The 16,434-nt window shown below is 53.4% G+C and overlaps 1 protein-coding gene across 1 annotated transcript; it reads right to left on the bottom strand.

Annotated features, from left to right (window-relative positions):
* Positions 1 to 7,750: 7,750 nt before the first annotated feature.
* Positions 7,751 to 14,247, bottom strand: LOC119702528 (lysosomal acid lipase/cholesteryl ester hydrolase-like). Its single transcript, XM_038140782.1, has 10 exons — positions 14,082 to 14,247; positions 12,351 to 12,440; positions 11,710 to 11,875; positions 10,839 to 11,037; positions 10,522 to 10,631; positions 10,072 to 10,208; positions 9,557 to 9,700; positions 9,048 to 9,119; positions 8,418 to 8,483; positions 7,751 to 7,984 (listed from the first exon to the last, which is right to left on the bottom strand). The coding sequence occupies exons 2-10, from the start codon at positions 12,432 to 12,434 to the stop codon at positions 7,751 to 7,753; spliced, it is 1,212 nt and encodes a 403-aa protein (XP_037996710.1). The 5' UTR covers positions 12,435 to 12,440; positions 14,082 to 14,247.
* Between the last annotated feature and the right edge of the window lie 2,187 nt (positions 14,248 to 16,434).

The following is a 16,434-nucleotide window of genomic DNA, read 5'->3' on the forward strand; positions in this document are numbered from 1 at the left end:
AGCTATGGAGTTGCACCTTAAGCTCTTGATAGCCAGGGTGAAAAAGAAATAAGCCAACAAGCCAAGAAAAAAAAAATAAAGCCAACAGCTTTTCTTTGGAAAGGGCCATTCCCTAACTCCCAGGGTAATTTCCTGTCTTCCAGGGTCATTTAGAAGAGTTCCTGGGGCAACAAAAAACCTTGGTCTGAACTGATGCCTTGAGAAGGCTGCCCTAGAGCAGAGGCCAGACAGAGCTAAAGAATAAAGCAGGGATTTATGAAAAGGCCTCCATGGATCCACCTTGGGCAGCACAAGAGCCCAGCCAGGGCTGCACCCAAGATGAACCAAAATGGTCACAAAATGCACAACCGGTCATGGGGTCTCTCACTTTGATCAGTTCTGCTCCATTTGCATCTTGGAGTTCATTGTCCAGTTACAGCTTTAGGTTATGAAGTCCCATCCTGCTTGTTTTTCTCTCTTCAATGCACCATTGTTTTTGCTCTTGGGCCTGAGATTTGGATCATTTGTCCTTGGTGCCCAGCTGGAGAAGGAATGGTTTTGTCTCCCTGCTCTGTGCAGAGAGCTCACCATCCCCTAATGTGAAGCTCAGACCCACACACTAAAGCAGCACAGAATCTGAAAAATATAACAGCTAAAACCCGAGGCATCATTCTTAAGACATCACTCCTACCTTTCCAAAGCCCCAGCAGCATGCCAAGCTCTCCAGAGACACCCCAAGGACTGGTCAGGCCTCACTGCCTGCCCGGATGGGAGACACTTGGGCACCCCACCCCTTGTGAGAAGTGACAGTAAGGTCCAGGAGTGTCGTGTCAGCAAGGGGCAATTCACAAAAGCTCTGCAGGGCTCTCTGGAATGGCACCAAGCTGGAGGTCCCACCAGCAGCCAGAGGTGTGGGGCAGAGCTGGTGCAGCACCCGTGCTCGGCCAAAGGCGACCTGTGCCAAGGCGTTTGTTCCCCACCTGCAGCCCGTGACCGCCCAGCCCACGCGTGTCCCTGCCTTGGCGGCCACCTAGGAGCCCTGGCTCTGCTGGAGTGTGCCTTCCCTGGCTGTGGGGAGGGTCAGGCTGCCTCCCGAGGCTGCTGTGGCCGCGGTGCACGCGGGGAGGGTGGGCTGTGAAACGCAGACCGCCTCGCTCCATCGCTGCGCTGAGATTTCCTCTCAGTGCCACGGCTGCTGCCACAAAGGGCTCTGTGGGTGCCCCTTCTGCAGAGGGGCTCTGTGGGTGCCTTCCTCCTCGTGGCAGGCCTGGCCAGAACCTCCACTCCTTCGTTACCTCCTGCACCTCTGCCTGATCTATGCTGTTAGAAATGTCTCCTCTCGCCTGTGAGCATGAAAATCCCACGGCAAAGAGTCAGAGAATGGTGGAATGGAACCCATCTAGGTTGGAAGGACCTTAAAGCTCAGCTCATCCCATCCCCTGCCACACACAGGGACACCTTCCACAATCCCAGGCTGCTCCAAGCCCCAATGTCCAGCCTGGCCTTGGGCACTGCCAGGGATCCAGGGGCAGCCACAGCTGCTCTGGGCACCCTGTGCCAGAACTTGCCCACCTTGCCAGGGAACAATTCCTAATTCCCAATATCCCATCCAGCCCTGCCCTCTGGCAGTCTGAACCCATTCCCATGTCCTGTCACTACAGTTATTGATGCAGGGTGCCTCTCCAGCTCCCCTGTGTCCCTTCAGGCCCTGAAGGAGCTGTGAGGTCTCCACACCCTTCCCTTCTCCAGGCTGAGCATTCCCAGCTCTCCCAGCCTGGCTCCAGAGGGAAGATGCTCCAAACCCCTCAGCATCTCCATGACCTCCTCTGGACCTGCTCCAACAGTTCCCTGGCCTCCTTATGCTGGGAGCACCAGGACTGTGCACAGGTGGGGTCTCACCTGAGCGGGCAGAGGGGCAGAATCCCCTCCCCTGCTGCACACGCTGCTGCCTTCTAACCCCACTGCTCGTTCTCTAGTGGAGGTACTGAGTAGTAGTAATAGTAATGATAAATTGATAGTAGTAGAGGTTGGAAAGGCAGCAGAGACTTCTCTGACATCCTCAGGCTGTGGAATGAGGCCATTGGAGCAGTGTGTCAGTGCCGAGCTGAGTGTGTGATTCAGCACCTGGGGTTATTCCACCTGTGGTGGAAGGACAGAAGGTGCCAAGAAAAAGCAGCTGGATTTTTACTGAGGAGCTCTCGAGTAGCTTAGTCAAAGGGAGGAATGAAGACCTTTGAGGACTTGAAGGAGGTTTGGTTTAGATGGGATATTGGGAATTAGGAATTGTTCCCTGGCAGGGTGGGCAGGCCCTGGCACAGGGTGCCCAGAGCAGCTGTGGCTGCCCCTGGATCCCTGGCAGGGCCCAAGGCCAGGCTGGACAGGGCTTGGAGCAGCCTGGGATGGTGGAAGGTGTCCCTGCCCATGGCAGGGGTGGGATTGGCTGATCTCTAAGTTCCCTCCCAGCCCAAGCCACTCTGGGATCCCACATTCTCAGAGGGATGTGTGTCCGGGTGGGCTGGTCAAGGTGTGACATGGAAGGCCAAGGTTTCCAGCCAACAAGTCATCCTTGTGCTTCCTGGGCTCTGCCTGAGCCCCAAACCCCATGTTTTTCTTGGCCTCTGAGGCCCTTTAAGAATCAAAAGCTACATCTTCTGGTGTGGTGTGTTGCTTGTTAGCTTCACACTTCCCAGCTATTAGGCAGCATTGCTGCTGGATGCCTTTCATGTTCTCATTTGAGGCATCACAGGACTGCAACCCCACCTGCTGCTGGCACAACAGGAAGGGAAACAGCCCGTGGGATCAGCTGTGTCCCCAGCGCTGTCCCTCAGGCCTGCTGCTGCTGAGTCACCTCCTCTGAGGCACACTGTGGTGCAAGCAGCACGTTCCTCAGCTCTGGGGTTGGGGTTAATCCCGTCCTGGGCTGCCCATGCCCACCTTCCCTCCAGCTGGTGCCCTGCTGTAGCTCCTGCTGCTGCCTTCACCAGGCTGTGTGCCCAGCTGGTGCCTCTTGCCGAGCACAAGGGCAGAGCAGCCACAAATCACCCGGCCCTGGCACATCCCGAGCTGGGAAAGGGAGCAGCACCCTGGTGTTGGCAATAAGGGAATGCCAGCTCTTGTGCAATTCCTGCCAGATAAACACAACTGCCTCGCAGTAACCTTGGAGAACACGGCTCAAGTTAAAGAACCTGATGACTCCTTATCTGCTTGTACTTCTCCTAGTTTAAATCCCTTGGGCTAGGCTGGGATATCTCTGGTTTACACATTTATAGGGGTTTTGCCCGTGCTGGAGTTGCACAGTGGGGCTTGAGGAAACAGCTGATCTTTTCACAACTCCTCGTTAGGGTTGTTCGTGCAATCATTCCATTCTCTGTAATGAAATGGAATAAACAAAAGCATAAATGTGGGTGGGGAAATAATGGAGATGTGGTCACTGGTGTTTCTTCTCCGGTAATTCCTCCCCTGTTCCTGTGTTCAGAAGAGCCCAGAGCAACCTTGAGCTTCTTGTGCTTCTTCCCTGGTCTCTCTTCATTGTACAATTGGCTTTAAAGTGTATTTTACAGCTGAAAGAGTTTGGTTTGTGGGTGAACAGACCTGGGGCAACATGAGCAAAATTTCTCAGTAAAGAAATACCTAGGGTTTCCAAATTTGGCGCCGTAGTGCTCTTGAGATTATTTTCCAGCATACTGGAGACGAGCTGATCTGGCTCAGCTTTGCCAAAGCCCTGCTCAGGGCTATCAGGGAGCAGGAACATGTCCCACAGGACACAGTCCAGGGTCAAGGGTGATCACAGAATCACAGAATGAACTCGGTTGGAAAAGGCCTTAGGAGATCATCAAATCCAACCTATGACCTGACACCTCATCAACTAAACCATGGCACTGGGGGCCACGTCCAGGCTTCTTTTAAACATGTCCAGGGATGGTGGCTCCCTCCACCGCCTCCTTGGGCAGAGCATTCCAATGCCCAGTCACTCTTTCAGTGAAGAATTTTCTCCTGATGTCTAACCTAAACTTCCCCTGGCACAGCTTAGGGCTGTGTCCTCTTGTTCTGTCAGTGGTTGTCTGGGGGAAGAACCATCATGATCAACGCTGGCTTGCGAGGTTTTGGAGAAAATAACATCTGGTCTTGATTTCAGCTAACTGTAACTTTCCATGGCCTTTTATTCCCACCTGCTTGAAGTCCCATCCCATGAAAATGCATGTCTCAAAACCAGGCTCTCTCTCTCTCCGAGGTTCCTCTAACAAACTCAAAAGAAAATTTGAGAATTACACGGGAAATAACATGGAAATTGCTGTGAGTTCCTGAAGTAAGAAAGCACACTGTTTTCAACCAAATGAAACCCTGAATCTACTCAGCAATGCCTCTGGAAATCGCTGTCAGGCTGTAAAGGATCAAAAAGACGTGAAAAGGCAGCACACCATCTGTCATAACTCCACAAAACCTTGTCCTAGATTAACTCTGGGACAAATCAGTTTCTAAATAACCCCACAGGCCAGCACGTTGCTTAAAGCAGACACCAGAGCAATCCTTGGATTACTTGCAGAAGCACCACTTCTCTTCGAGCCTGTGCCTGTGGGAAGGAGCCTGTGCTAGGGGTGTTCAGCACCTCTCCAGCCTGGAGCTGGCCCTGTGCTCCACTCCACGACTCCTGTGTGTGCTGCTGCCCTGGTTGCTGGTGGGAAATGATGGATCAGCCAGCAGGGTGACACTGCTGTGCCCCGAGAGGGATGTGACACAGCTTTGAGCCCTCACAGCCTCATGTGACACCCTCTGCGTGAGCACGTCTGGAAGAAAATTGAGTAAGAGGCTGAGTGACCAACATCCTCCCCACGTGTGGCTGGGGCTGGTTTGCCCACACAGGGAGCAGAGAAGGGGAGGTGAAGGCTTCGTGCAGCCTGAGGGTGAGGGGTTGAATGGATCAGCATGGACTGAGATATGTGGGACATTGATCTGCTGGAGCAGATCCAGAGGAGGCACCAGCATGAGCAGAGGATGGAGCAGCTCTGCTGGGAGGAAAGGCTGGCACAGCTGGGATTGTTCATCTGGAGAGGAGAAGCTTCAGGGTGACAAAACTGTGACCTTGAAGGGCCTGAAGGAGCTACAAGAGTCATGAAGAGAGACTTTTTAAAAGGGATGGAGTGCCTGGACACAGGGAATGGCTTCCCACTGAGGAAGGGAAGGGCAGGGATGGATGGGATATTGGGAAGGAATTGCTCCCTGATAGGGTGGGCAGTCCCTGGCACAGGGTGCCCAGAGCAGCTGTGGCTGCCCCTGGATCCCTGGCAGTGCCCAAGGCCAGGCTGGACACTGGGGCTTGGAGCAGCCTGGGACAGTGGGTGCTTGGGGTGGGATTGGCTGAGCTTTAAGGTCCCTTCCAACTCAAACCATCCATGGCTCCATGATTCTGTGATACCCTGGGCAATCACCGCAGACCTGTCTGGTGATGTTTGACTTGCCTGACAGACCTGAGACACTCCAGGCCTCCACTCCTGCCATGGCCACCCCAGGAGATGGGATTTCACAATATTTATTCTGCAGGCATAAATAAATTTGCTTCCAAAACAAACGTCTTCACTTATTATTGATCCTTTGGCAGCAGAGGGGAAGCAAGTACCAGAACCTGATCGAGCCAGAACTTCACCAAAGTGCTCTGTCAGGGGAGAATGAAGAGGATGCACTGCAGACATTGAACCAGATAATTGCAGGAGTGGCAGAAACTCCATAACCTGAACAGAAAGAGACTCAACCCTGCACTTTTAATGAGTTTTCAGAAGTGAAAAGTTAGTGCTTTGTGAATTTGAATAAATGGCAGGTGGGGGGCATGGTTTAGTGGTGAGCATCATTGGCTTTGATGACCACGGGGGCCTCTTAAGGATTCTATGATTCTGAATTCCTGCCAGCTTTTCAGAAGTTTGTAGGGGGAGCATCTTGCCAGCCTCTTTGTGTGTTTATTTTCCAAGGTGGAGAAGTCATCCTGCGTTTGCACTGACATCCATGGCATGAGCACAGTGCAGTCCTGTAAGGTGCTGCTCCAGGGCACGGCCCTGCTGTGAGCAGCCGATCACAGAGAAAAAGATGTCATTACAAATATCCTAAGTGAGGCAGCTAATCACTGGCAATCCAGGCAGATCCTATCTGACCTATAGCCTCATTCCTGCACCCTGGCATTACCCCGCCCTGCCCTGTTTTCTGCTGTGGTCAGTTCCAGCTGTAAGGGTAGAAAGTGAAACACTTTACAGACGCTAACTCCAGCGCTGCACTTGTCCCACAAGGCACCACCAGCTCTGTGCCACCACCTCCAGACACCTGGATGAAACCCAGCTGCTAAAACCCCACAGTCTGGCCCTGGAGAGCAGCTGTGCTGGGCTCCATACCCTCCTCACCACCCACCTCTTCCCTGCAGGAGATGCTGGTGGCATCTGCCAGCATGACCAGCCACTGGAAGTGATCCCTGAGCTCGAGGAGCATTGGGCAAGCAGCTCTGCCTCACCTGTGCTGAAAACCCTCACATCCACAGAATCTGGAATGGTTTGGGGTGGAAGGGACCTCAAAGCCTGTCTCATTCCACCCCTTCCACTGTCCCAGGTGGCTCCAAGCCCCATCCAACCTGGCTTTGGGCACTGCCAGGGATCCAGGGGCAGCCCCAGCTGCTCTGGGCACCCTGTGCCAGGGCCTGCCCACCCTCACGGGGGACAATTTCTCCAGATTTTTAACCTCTAGTTAACAGTACAACCACACAGAGCCCAGTAGACCCTATCAAATTTATTATTATTATTATTGTTATTATTACTGTTACTATTACTATTATTATTATTATTATTACATATTTGAGGAAAGAGAACCTTATCCTTTGCCCTGCTTGCTCCCAGGCATATTTTAAGAGGATAGTTACACAAAACTGGCAATTTCACAATTCCTCCTCTGATCAAGGTATTATTAACAATTTAATCCAGAAGCTGAAAACAGATTTAGGCTCGTCAGTGCTTTCCACCACACTCTTCTTCTGTCTCCCTGAGAGGCAGCAAAAGGTGGCCTCTGCAGCTGGGTTTGTGCCTTAGAATAGCTTAAAGTGGTGCAAAATGGTGTTTCCTGCTAGAACTTAGTGAAACTCCTTTGTGCATAAGTAAGATTATCCAAATCATCAAGAATCTGGGAAAGATGCCCCCTTTGTTGGTGAAGTGGGAGGTTCTCATGGGTTCAAACCTCTGGCCACTCTTCATTGTCACCAGGCAGGACGTTCATGGCTCCTTCCAGCTGTGAAGGAAGGCAGTGAGTGCCAGGATGTTGGGATCCTTGGCGTGGAAGTGTTGCCAGAAGGTGAATAAAGCAGGATCCATCTCCCGCGTGGCTTCATCCCAGCGAACCTGCTCCTGTGGGACACCAGCATCCAGGAGGGCACGGAGCTTCTGGCCAGCTGTTTGCAGCTGGGAACCCAAGCTCACGGGGCCCAGAGTCCACAATGGCCACCAGGAGCCCAGTTCCACTAAACTGCTTGTGAGGGAGGCACGTGGGAGACTCAGGGCGTGAGGGCCGTGCTCAACTTCTGCAGGGACCTCAGCCTACTGAACCTCAATCCAGAGTGCTTCCCCAGTCATTGGATTGCCTGGTTTTCCTCACTGGCCAGAGTAATATCAGTCCAGACCAAATGTAGCAATTTATTGAGCTCTTTCCCCTCAGTTTTTCTTCTTTTTTAATTATTCCCCCCCCACCCCAGATGAAAGAAGCCCCAGAAGTCACTGAGAAGCCAACAATCCCTGCCGCTGCTCCAGCTCTAGGCACCCTTCTCCATCAGGTCAAGCATTTCTTTGTAGACCTGCTCGTAGACCTGCTTGCCCCAGAGGAAATCGAAGTGGACAAATTCGGGGATGTACTTTTTGTAGGCCACGTTGGAGATACGGGGCAGGGTCATGTTCACGTCCTCAGGGGCTGAAATCCAGTCCTTGCCCCCATACCAGGCAGCCAGTGGGGTTTTCATGTTCTCCAGCTCATAGAAGGGAGGAGTGGTCTGGAAGACAGGAGGGAGGTAAAGGGCAAGCCAAAAATTCAAAGTGTATCCTGGTGGCTGCTTGGAATTTCTCCCTTATCCCAGGGGAGAGAAGAGGAGCTATCACCAGGGAGCCTCACTGTGCCTTGGGCTCCTGCTCTTTTCACCAGAGGGTCAAAAAGTCATCTGAGTGACTGAGACACTTATTTTTAGTAGAAAGTTATGAACCTGTTTTCCCATATACAGCAAATTCCATAAATGCCATGTAATTCATGGAATCACAGAATGGTTTGGGTTGGGATGGACCTCAAACATCATCTTGTCCCAGCTCCCAGGGTCCCCTGGGCACCTTCCACCAGCCCAGGCTGCTCAATTCTCCAAATGCTGTCTCAGCCACTGCAATATTTTCATTGGGATATTTATTTATTCTTCTCTGAGCATGGCTCTCTCTTACCTGGTTGTAGTGCAGCACGTTGTCACTGCCGTAATCATAATGCTTGAATTCCCCTGTCTGGTAGAGCTGGAAAAGGAGAGTTGTGTTTATTATCCACGCATTGGAGGGGGCTCTAAGAAAGATAAAACAGGTGACAGGGGACTGCAGTGCTCCCTCCTGCCACCAAGGCTCAGGGGACCCATTTTCACATCTGGTACTAGATTTTGGGAGGAGAGCCCAGCCCCAGGAAGACCTCGGCGAGGAAGCCCACAGGGAAGAACCTGGTGTACAGCCAAGAGCCTCCAAGGAGACCTGAATCAGACCTTTGGGCAAGTTTTTTTGTGTGTTGTGGTCAGTGCCAGCAGCAGAAGGATGTGAGTAGAACATTTTCAGTAATTAGTTGTATCATTAGTGCTCTCACTGACCCTCAGCCTTCACTCCGGCATCTCCTGTCCTGGTTTATCATCAGCCTTTGTTCCACCTCCACCTCCTACAAGCCCCAAGGACCTTTTGTTGGAGTAAATAACTTCCTCTGCAGCAGTGTTTGAGGGCAGCTTTCCTCTCTCCCCCTTACACAGCTCTGCAGGGGGAGCAGTGGGGGATCATTCCCAGCCCCTGGGCAGAGGGAGGAGGACACGAGGTGGCTGTTACCTGGCGCCAGTGCAACATGTTTTTTAGGGATGTGGAGTCGGGGTAGCGGGCCAGGTAGACATCCATGCGGCTCTGCAAGAAATCAGAGGGGTTTATTCTCTGCCCCACCAAAAAACCCACGTCAGAAATAAACCAAACCCGTTCAGGAGCCACACGAGCCTCACCCACGCAGAGCTATAGAGCTCCCTGCAGCAAGCTGAGCAACTCCCGTGGTGGGAGCCTGCCTGGCTCCCAAGGCAAAGTAAAGCTCCATACCTCGTGCTCAGGATCCTTTTGCAAAGCTCAGCTCATGGCAGTAGCTCTGTGTGTTGTTCCTTATACCTTTCCTTCTTGGAATATTAAGGAATTACACCAACACTTCGCTTGAGGAACCCCCACCCTGATGCCTCCAGACTGAATTTTTCTACCAGCCAAAGGTGAGAAAGGCCATGTGGAGGCAGCAGATGGACAGCTTGGGCTTGGACAGGGAGGAGGTGGGTCTCTTGAGAGGGCAGCTGCAGTGTACGTACCACGTTCAAGCTGTTGGTAAACCCACCGGGCAGGTAAAAGACCAAAGAGCACACGGTTTTCAGCATGGGGTAGGTGCACATTCTTGAAATCACTTGCTTCAAGACCTCATCCTTATCAAAGACCACTGTCTGTCCTAAAATGATCTGTGGAAGTCAGAGGGGTGTATCAGTGGGGTGTATCACACTCTTTTTTTGCCTCCAGGTGCTCCCCATCTCTTCGCTCAGCCCTGAGAGTTGCTGACAGCTTTGCTGTGCTTTGTCATTTTGGCTTTTCAGAAAAGGCCTGGAAGAGCCCTGACCTTCCTAGGAGAGGTTTCTCCCGGGAGAAGGGACCCAAAACCAATTCCTGTTAACAGTTCTCTGATTAAGGCTGGACAGGAAGATGATTTGCCTGCCCTCCAGGCTCACAGCCCATGCACAAACACCCAGAGCAGGGAGATGGAGGTGATGGACAAGCCCTGCGTGTCTTCCCAGTCCCTCCTCCCCCTCACACCTCACCTGTGGTGAGCACACACCTTAATCAGCACCTCGGGGAGGTCGAACACCCTCACCAGGGGGGACTTCATGTTTGAGTTCACGGTGATGGGAGCCAAGGCGAAGAACATCTTGATTTTGCGATCCAGTTCAGGAATGGAGGAGAAGGCAATGAAACCTGCGGGGGGGAGAAGGAAGCACACCCTGCCCTGTTGCTTCTGAGGCAGCTGTTGACTTCCAGGTGTGTGTGCCCACCAGAAGGCCCCTCAGAGGTGGCTCTAGCAGGTCAGGCTCTGGCAGCAATGAGATGCAACCGATTTGGGGCTGCCAGTGCTCAAAACTCTTAGGTTAAAGCAATTACCTGCTCAATTCCCTTTTGTTGTTTGGGAATGCCTGGACATTTCCCTCCCTGACCAAGGTTTTAGGAACACTCCCAGAGTGGGGGTGCACAGCTGATGTGACTCTGCCAGGCCTGCTCTCCTCCTCAGTACCTGTGGTGGTGCCTTGGGAATATGCCACGTAGTACAACTGCTCCTGCCCCGTTTTCTGCAGGATGTAGTTGATGGACGCTGGAAGGTCGTACATGGCCATCTCATGGAAGCTGCAAGGGAGACAGGCACACGACAAAATCACCCTTGCTGACCTTGCCATGGCTACCTGAGTGCGGGCAAGCGCTTTGGCAGGAACGGGCAACCCAGTTCCTGCCCTCTGGCAGAGGGTGTGACTGCCAGGAGCACCCCTCCTCCAGCCTGCAGACACCGCTGAGGGTACCAGGGACCTGCCCAGCCTCCAGTTTCACAGAAAATACCTGTAAGCTGAGTATTCCTGCTGGTAGAATTCAAACTCCTGGTGTTTCCGTGACCAGCTGTTCCCCCGGCTGTTCCCGATCCAGACATCGTAGCCAGCGTCGGCGAGGATGAAGCCCAGGCTGGTGTTGGGCAAGTTGGTGACCCAGTTGCTTCCCTCCAACACCAGGCCATGCTGCAGGAGGACCACGGCCTTTGGAGCTGCAGGAAGAAGAGGAGGAATAATTTTCTCTGACCACGAGCAAAATCGATCATTCACATCCAGGTATTGCTTTGGCAGCACCCCCTGGGAAGTGACACCAGGGCAGGGACACTGTCCTCTGTCCTCAGCCTCTCTGGGGAGGTGTTTTCGAAGAAGGCCAGGGCAGAGACTGTAAATCTGGAGGTTTTTTACACTTCTTTGCCATATACGTGACAAGAACTGGGCATCATCCCACCATTGCTTTGAAACAGGGCTTTCTGTACAGAACAGGAAGATCCCAAAATGGTGAGATGGCCCTGAACTGGACACAGGAAGGATGCAAAATAGTGAGATGGCATTGGATTGGCTGCCTGGTTTGGTTTCCTTTCCGGACTAATGACTGACTTTTTGCTGCTCCACTTTCTGGTTTTGAGCTGAGGTAAAACCTGGGGTGAGATTTCTCTGCCCCATTTATCCTCCTTCCTCTTTGGAGCAAATCCTCTCAGAACAAGGTCAGCATGGTGGCCACCTGCATTTCTTCTGCTCCCGAGGCCATTTGCCTGGTTTTTCCTGCAGGGACAGCTTCCTCTTGGAGGACCCAGCCCACGGTGAGGTTGCCTTGGCCATGGCTACTCCAGCCCAGCAAAGCTCCCAGGGTGCCCGGGCCAGGCAGAGCTTCCTGTGGCACTTACGGGGACAGAACATGTTGGATGCCTGTGCCCCTGCCTTGTGGGAGAGGCTGAAGCTCTCCGGGTTGTCTCTGCCGTGGGGGATCCTCTGCAGGGTGAGGTAATATCCATCCTCTGTCACCACCTCGTGCTCCTCGTAGGGGTACCCATGGTACCGCACGATTTCGCCCTGTGGGAAGGGAAGGACAGCATGGGACAGTCCCCAGGGAGGGAGGGTCTCTGTCCTCAGGGGTGGCAGGGCTTGGCTGGGCAACGCCATCGGTGCTGGTGGTGACTCCGTGGGGAGGGTGGGCTCAGGACCTCCCAATGTCTCTTCCACCAACGCCGTGGCGATGTCACGATTCCAGCCAGAATTTTTGGCAGGTGTGGCGTAAAGCTGTGACTTTTTGTGTCGCAGTCAAGAGCAGGGCAGCACAGACAGCCCAACTCTGAGCCTGGGAGGGCTGTCCTGACCAAACCTCTTGACTTGGAATGAATCCCTCCCTATAAGTGCCTGCCATAAACCTCTGTGTACGTAAGAGCAGGGAGACAAACATCTCATAAAATCCTGGTGTCAATCCTCGGTGAAGACACACAGAGCCCATGGGTCTTGCACAGATCATGTGGGTAACTTGCTCAACCAAGCAGGAAAAGAAGGGACTTACAACATCCATGGACACCTCGGGGTTCTCTTCTGACCTTGCAGCGACGAGCATGAAACAAGGAATGGTGAGGAACAGCCGCATCATGGTGCTCTGCAAAACATTGTCAAAACACTGAGAGACTCTGCCGGCGCCGGCACAGAAGCTGGGGGAGTTCTCTTGATGTGCACTGCACTTCCACCAGGACATCAACCTGGCCCCTCAAGAGGTGAAATGATTCTAAACCAGAAGTCCTCTAATTCTGAAAATGGCTCATTTTGCCAGTCTTGAGCAAAGCCAAAGTCCGAATCCCATCACATTTTAATCCCCCATTCTCCAGCTGGCCCTCGTTTTCAGAAACATGCGGAGGTGCAGGTACATCTGTACGTGCCTGGGCAAACCTGGTTTTCGAGGAGGTGATTATAAATAATTCATGTCAAATACTTTCTTGGATAGTTGGAAGAATAGGTTGTTTTGTTCCACCGATAGCTGAGCCAGTGAGGAGTAAACCACCCAATTTTAAGTTGCAGGGCCACGTTCTTAGGAAGAAATGAAATAATGTGATTTGTTTGGGTTCTCCTTATGGCTGAGAGGGACCCTGGGATACCCTTGGCTTGTTTTTGCAGACCTGAGTGAAATGCCATCTCAGGACACCCCCGTTCTTCCTGGGAAGGATTTTGGTGTCTGTTTTGGCTTGTTCCTACCACAGAACATCTCCCTGCTCTTTTATCCCACAGAAACAGAATCACAGAATGCTCTGGCTGGAAAGGGACCTTAAAGATCATCCTGCTCCCACCCTCCTGCCGTGGGCAGACCCCTGCCATATAGGAACGGGTAAATTTATTGGAGGCAACCAATTTGCAGCAGAAATACTCCTTCAGCTACTTAGAGGAGCTCAACTGCGTGGAGCAATTAGCGGGGACCTGCCAGATTCCCATTGAATGCCAGCACCAGGTGTGTTGCACCAGGTGTCATTGCTTCCCTGGCGAAATAGGGGAGATCTGGGAGCAGGTTTCTGTCGCTTCCCGGCTCACCCTGATCCCGCCGCTGGACGAGCCGGCTCCCCGTGCTGCAGGAGGTGACAAAAGCCACCTGCTGCCCCCGGTGTGGCCGGGGAGGAGGATCAGCGCCCCTGCCCCGCTCACCTGGGCACAGCCCTGGGGCACCTCCCGCTCTCAGCACCGCCTCGGGGTGGCCGCGCCCGGACCCAGGGACCCCATCTCCCACCCGGGGAGTACCGAGGGCTCCCCGCCATCACCCTGAGCCCGCCGGGGCGCGATCTGGGGACACGATTCCCCGGCGTGTCGCCTGTCGCTCGGCTCCAGGAGGCTCTGGACTCGTTGTTTTAAGGGCGAGCCTTTAGCAAAGCGAGCAGAGGCTGAACACATTTTTGTCACGTAGCGCCAGGAGAAGGGCATGCAAATTCCAGGGCAGAGCCTTGCCTGGGATGCATGGCCCTTTCCTCCCAACAGTCAGCTTGGGAAAATATTCCCTTTGCGAAATGTCCCTCATCCCAGCAGACCTGGAGAACCCCCGGCGACATCCCAGAGGTGCAGCAGGGTACGAGGCACCTCTTTTAGGAACAGCAGCACGGTCCTGACCCCTCTCCAAACACTGCCACCCCCTCCCTGAGCAGAGCGTTCCTTCGGAGCCGGGACTCCCGGGGAAGCGCTGCCGTCCCATCCCCGGCGCTCTCCAGGTGCCTCCAGCCCCGTCCCGCTGTCCCCAGGGATGGCAGCGAGCAGGAGGGATTACCCGTGGCGGTCAGAAGAGCTGTGGGAGCCCTTGTCCCTTTGTCCCCCGAGCAGAAGGTCCCCGCTGCCTGCGCACGCCGCTCTCATGGGGCTGTTGTTGCCTCTGCTCCCAGCTCGGGAGCGTCGGGAGCCGCCACTCCCTCTGATCCCTCCTCCTGGCCAGGTGTGATTTACCTGAGGGCTGGAGGCTGCTCCGCCACGAGACAGCCTCCCTGCCTGGGAACGCTTCCGTGGCGCCGGGAAGAGCTGGGAGCTGTGACAAATGCGTTTGTTCCAGCTGATGGAGGCGTTTGGCATCGCCGCGACCTCTGCGAACCCCAGGGTGGGAACTCCGGACCCTGACCTGCCCTGGGACTGGCTTTGGTGCAGGGGGATGCTGCTGCTGCTGCCCTGGGAGCTGAGGGCTGAGTGGGACCAGCCTAGCTCATCCCACCCAGCTCCACTGGGAAAGCCACCCAAGCTCCTTTTGGCCCTTCCCGCTGCCCCCTGGCACGGAATGAGCCTGAAAATGCAGAGGCTCCCAGTGCCAGTAGTGACTTCAGGGGGTGCTTCATAAAAAAAAATAGATAAAAAATCCATTCCCAGGGAGGGAAGGAGCTGTGGATGGAGATTTCACATCTTGCCAGGCTTCCCCTCTTGCCAGCTGGTGATGCCTTTGGCCAGGAGCTGCCTCTGCAGGGACAGTGACAGGTCACACGAGCTCTGGGTGTCATTTCTGGCACCTCTGCCTTCGTGGCCACTGTCGCTGTCATATTTTTTCTCCTGAGAAGCTGAGGAGCCTCAGAAAAGAAACATCAACAATAATTATCTGCTGCTGAGGAACGTGGCGGGTGGATCTTTGACTGGTCTCCTGTGAATTGTTTGATGGCCAGTCATGGTCCAGCAGTGTCGAGGCTCTGAGCAGTCAGGGGTTTTTGTTATTCAATTCTTTCTATTCTTGTCCAGCCTTCTGTCTGTATCTTTCTTCTTTTAGTATAGTTATAGTATAGCTTTTTCAATGTCATATAATATCATAATATAATAAACCAGCCTTCTGAAACATGGAGTCAAGATTCTCATCTCTTCCCTTGTCGGGGCTGCCTGCAAATTCCCCAGGCCACCTCTCCACTCCTTGCCCGGGTGCCCACTCCTTGCTGCAGGGCCCTGGTGCTGAGTGTGCACCCCGTGGGATCCTGCATCCCTCCAGCACCTGGCAGGCCTGGTCCAGCCAAAATGCAGACAGGCTTTGGAAATCCTCAGTAGCCCCGTCTCTACCTGGAGCTCTAATGACTGGTCTTTACCAAGGACTAGCTGCAGGCAGTGCCAGAAGCCCTCCCAGCTGCCTCGCCCTCAAATAAGCAGTGGCTCAGAGAAGAATCTGATTTTTCCCCTTCAGGGAGAGGAGGAAAGGTGGAAGAACAGGATCAGGTATGCCCAGCTAAGAAAAAAGCCACTCCCTCTTCCTCCCAGCGCCGACAGAATTTGCCTTCCTTTTGGGGACAGGGCAGCAGGAGGGCTCCTATGGCCACTCCTGGTCTTGGCATGGAGTTTAGGGCCACATTAGTGGGCAGCCCCACAGGGGGAATCACTGCACAGCCTACTCAGGCATGAGCAAACAAAGAAAAAATAAAAATCGGGATAAAAATTAAGAGTTCTGAGCCAAGCTCGTTCCATAAGTTTTACCAGTTATTTTATTTCCCTCCAACAAGCACCCCCTGGAAGGCATGGGGACAGGAGGGGATTACTGGAGAGCAGCCAGAGGGTGAACCCTGGGCTGCTTTCCCAGCAGTGCTGCTGCCAGGACAGGACTGGTGTGACCATGGTGGGAGCCCTGGGAGGGAGCATCCCCCACACATAGGTAGAGAAGGACCTGAGACCCCCTGCCCCACGCTGCTGTCATCTCAGGGGGTTTTTCCTAAATTTCCTTGCACTTCAGCTTGCTGCTGGCCAGCCGTGTGGGCACTGAGGTCTTGTGTGGGAACCCTGGTTGCTGAGAATTTCAGACTTTCTGTGCTGCCAGGCACTGACCCCCAAGAGAACACTGCATTTGACCTGAGGAGAAGCTTCCAAAATGGGATGACAGAACTGGGATTGTGGTGTGGAGTTTGAATAGAAGTGTGTGATATCACATGGTGGGAAACTTAGAGTTTAAGGGTTTAGAATACAGGAATATATAAAAAGCAGGATGGGGGTTTTGGGGCAGAGGCTGGTCTTTCTTTTTCACCTTCTTCTTTACCTTCTTCTCCATGGGTTTGGGTTGTTTTGTGTAATTGGATAAAAAGTCCACATTGCGGGCCATGGGTGGTTGGTTATTGGGTTAAAAGTAAAAATAATTCAGGTATCATTTCTTAATTGGACAGTTTATCCTTAAAAGA

The sequence above is a fragment of the Motacilla alba genome, chromosome 6 (genome assembly GCF_015832195.1).
Source record: "Motacilla alba alba isolate MOTALB_02 chromosome 6, Motacilla_alba_V1.0_pri, whole genome shotgun sequence".
NCBI lineage: Eukaryota > Metazoa > Chordata > Aves > Passeriformes > Motacillidae > Motacilla > Motacilla alba.

Excerpts from the sequence above, each read along its gene's own strand:
- LOC119702528 (XM_038140782.1), bottom strand. The coding sequence starts at position 12,434 with ATGATGCGGCTGTTCCTCACCATTCCTTGTTTCATGCTCGTCGCTGCA. Across the intron at positions 9,701-10,071 it reads TCCCCGAGGTGCTGATTAAG|ATCATTTTAGGACAGACAGT; the intron begins GTGTGTGCTCAC and ends TGACTTCCACAG. Across the intron at positions 7,985-8,417 it reads ACGTGCTGCACTACAACCAG|ACCACTCCTCCCTTCTATGA; the intron begins GTAAGAGAGAGC and ends CCTGTCTTCCAG.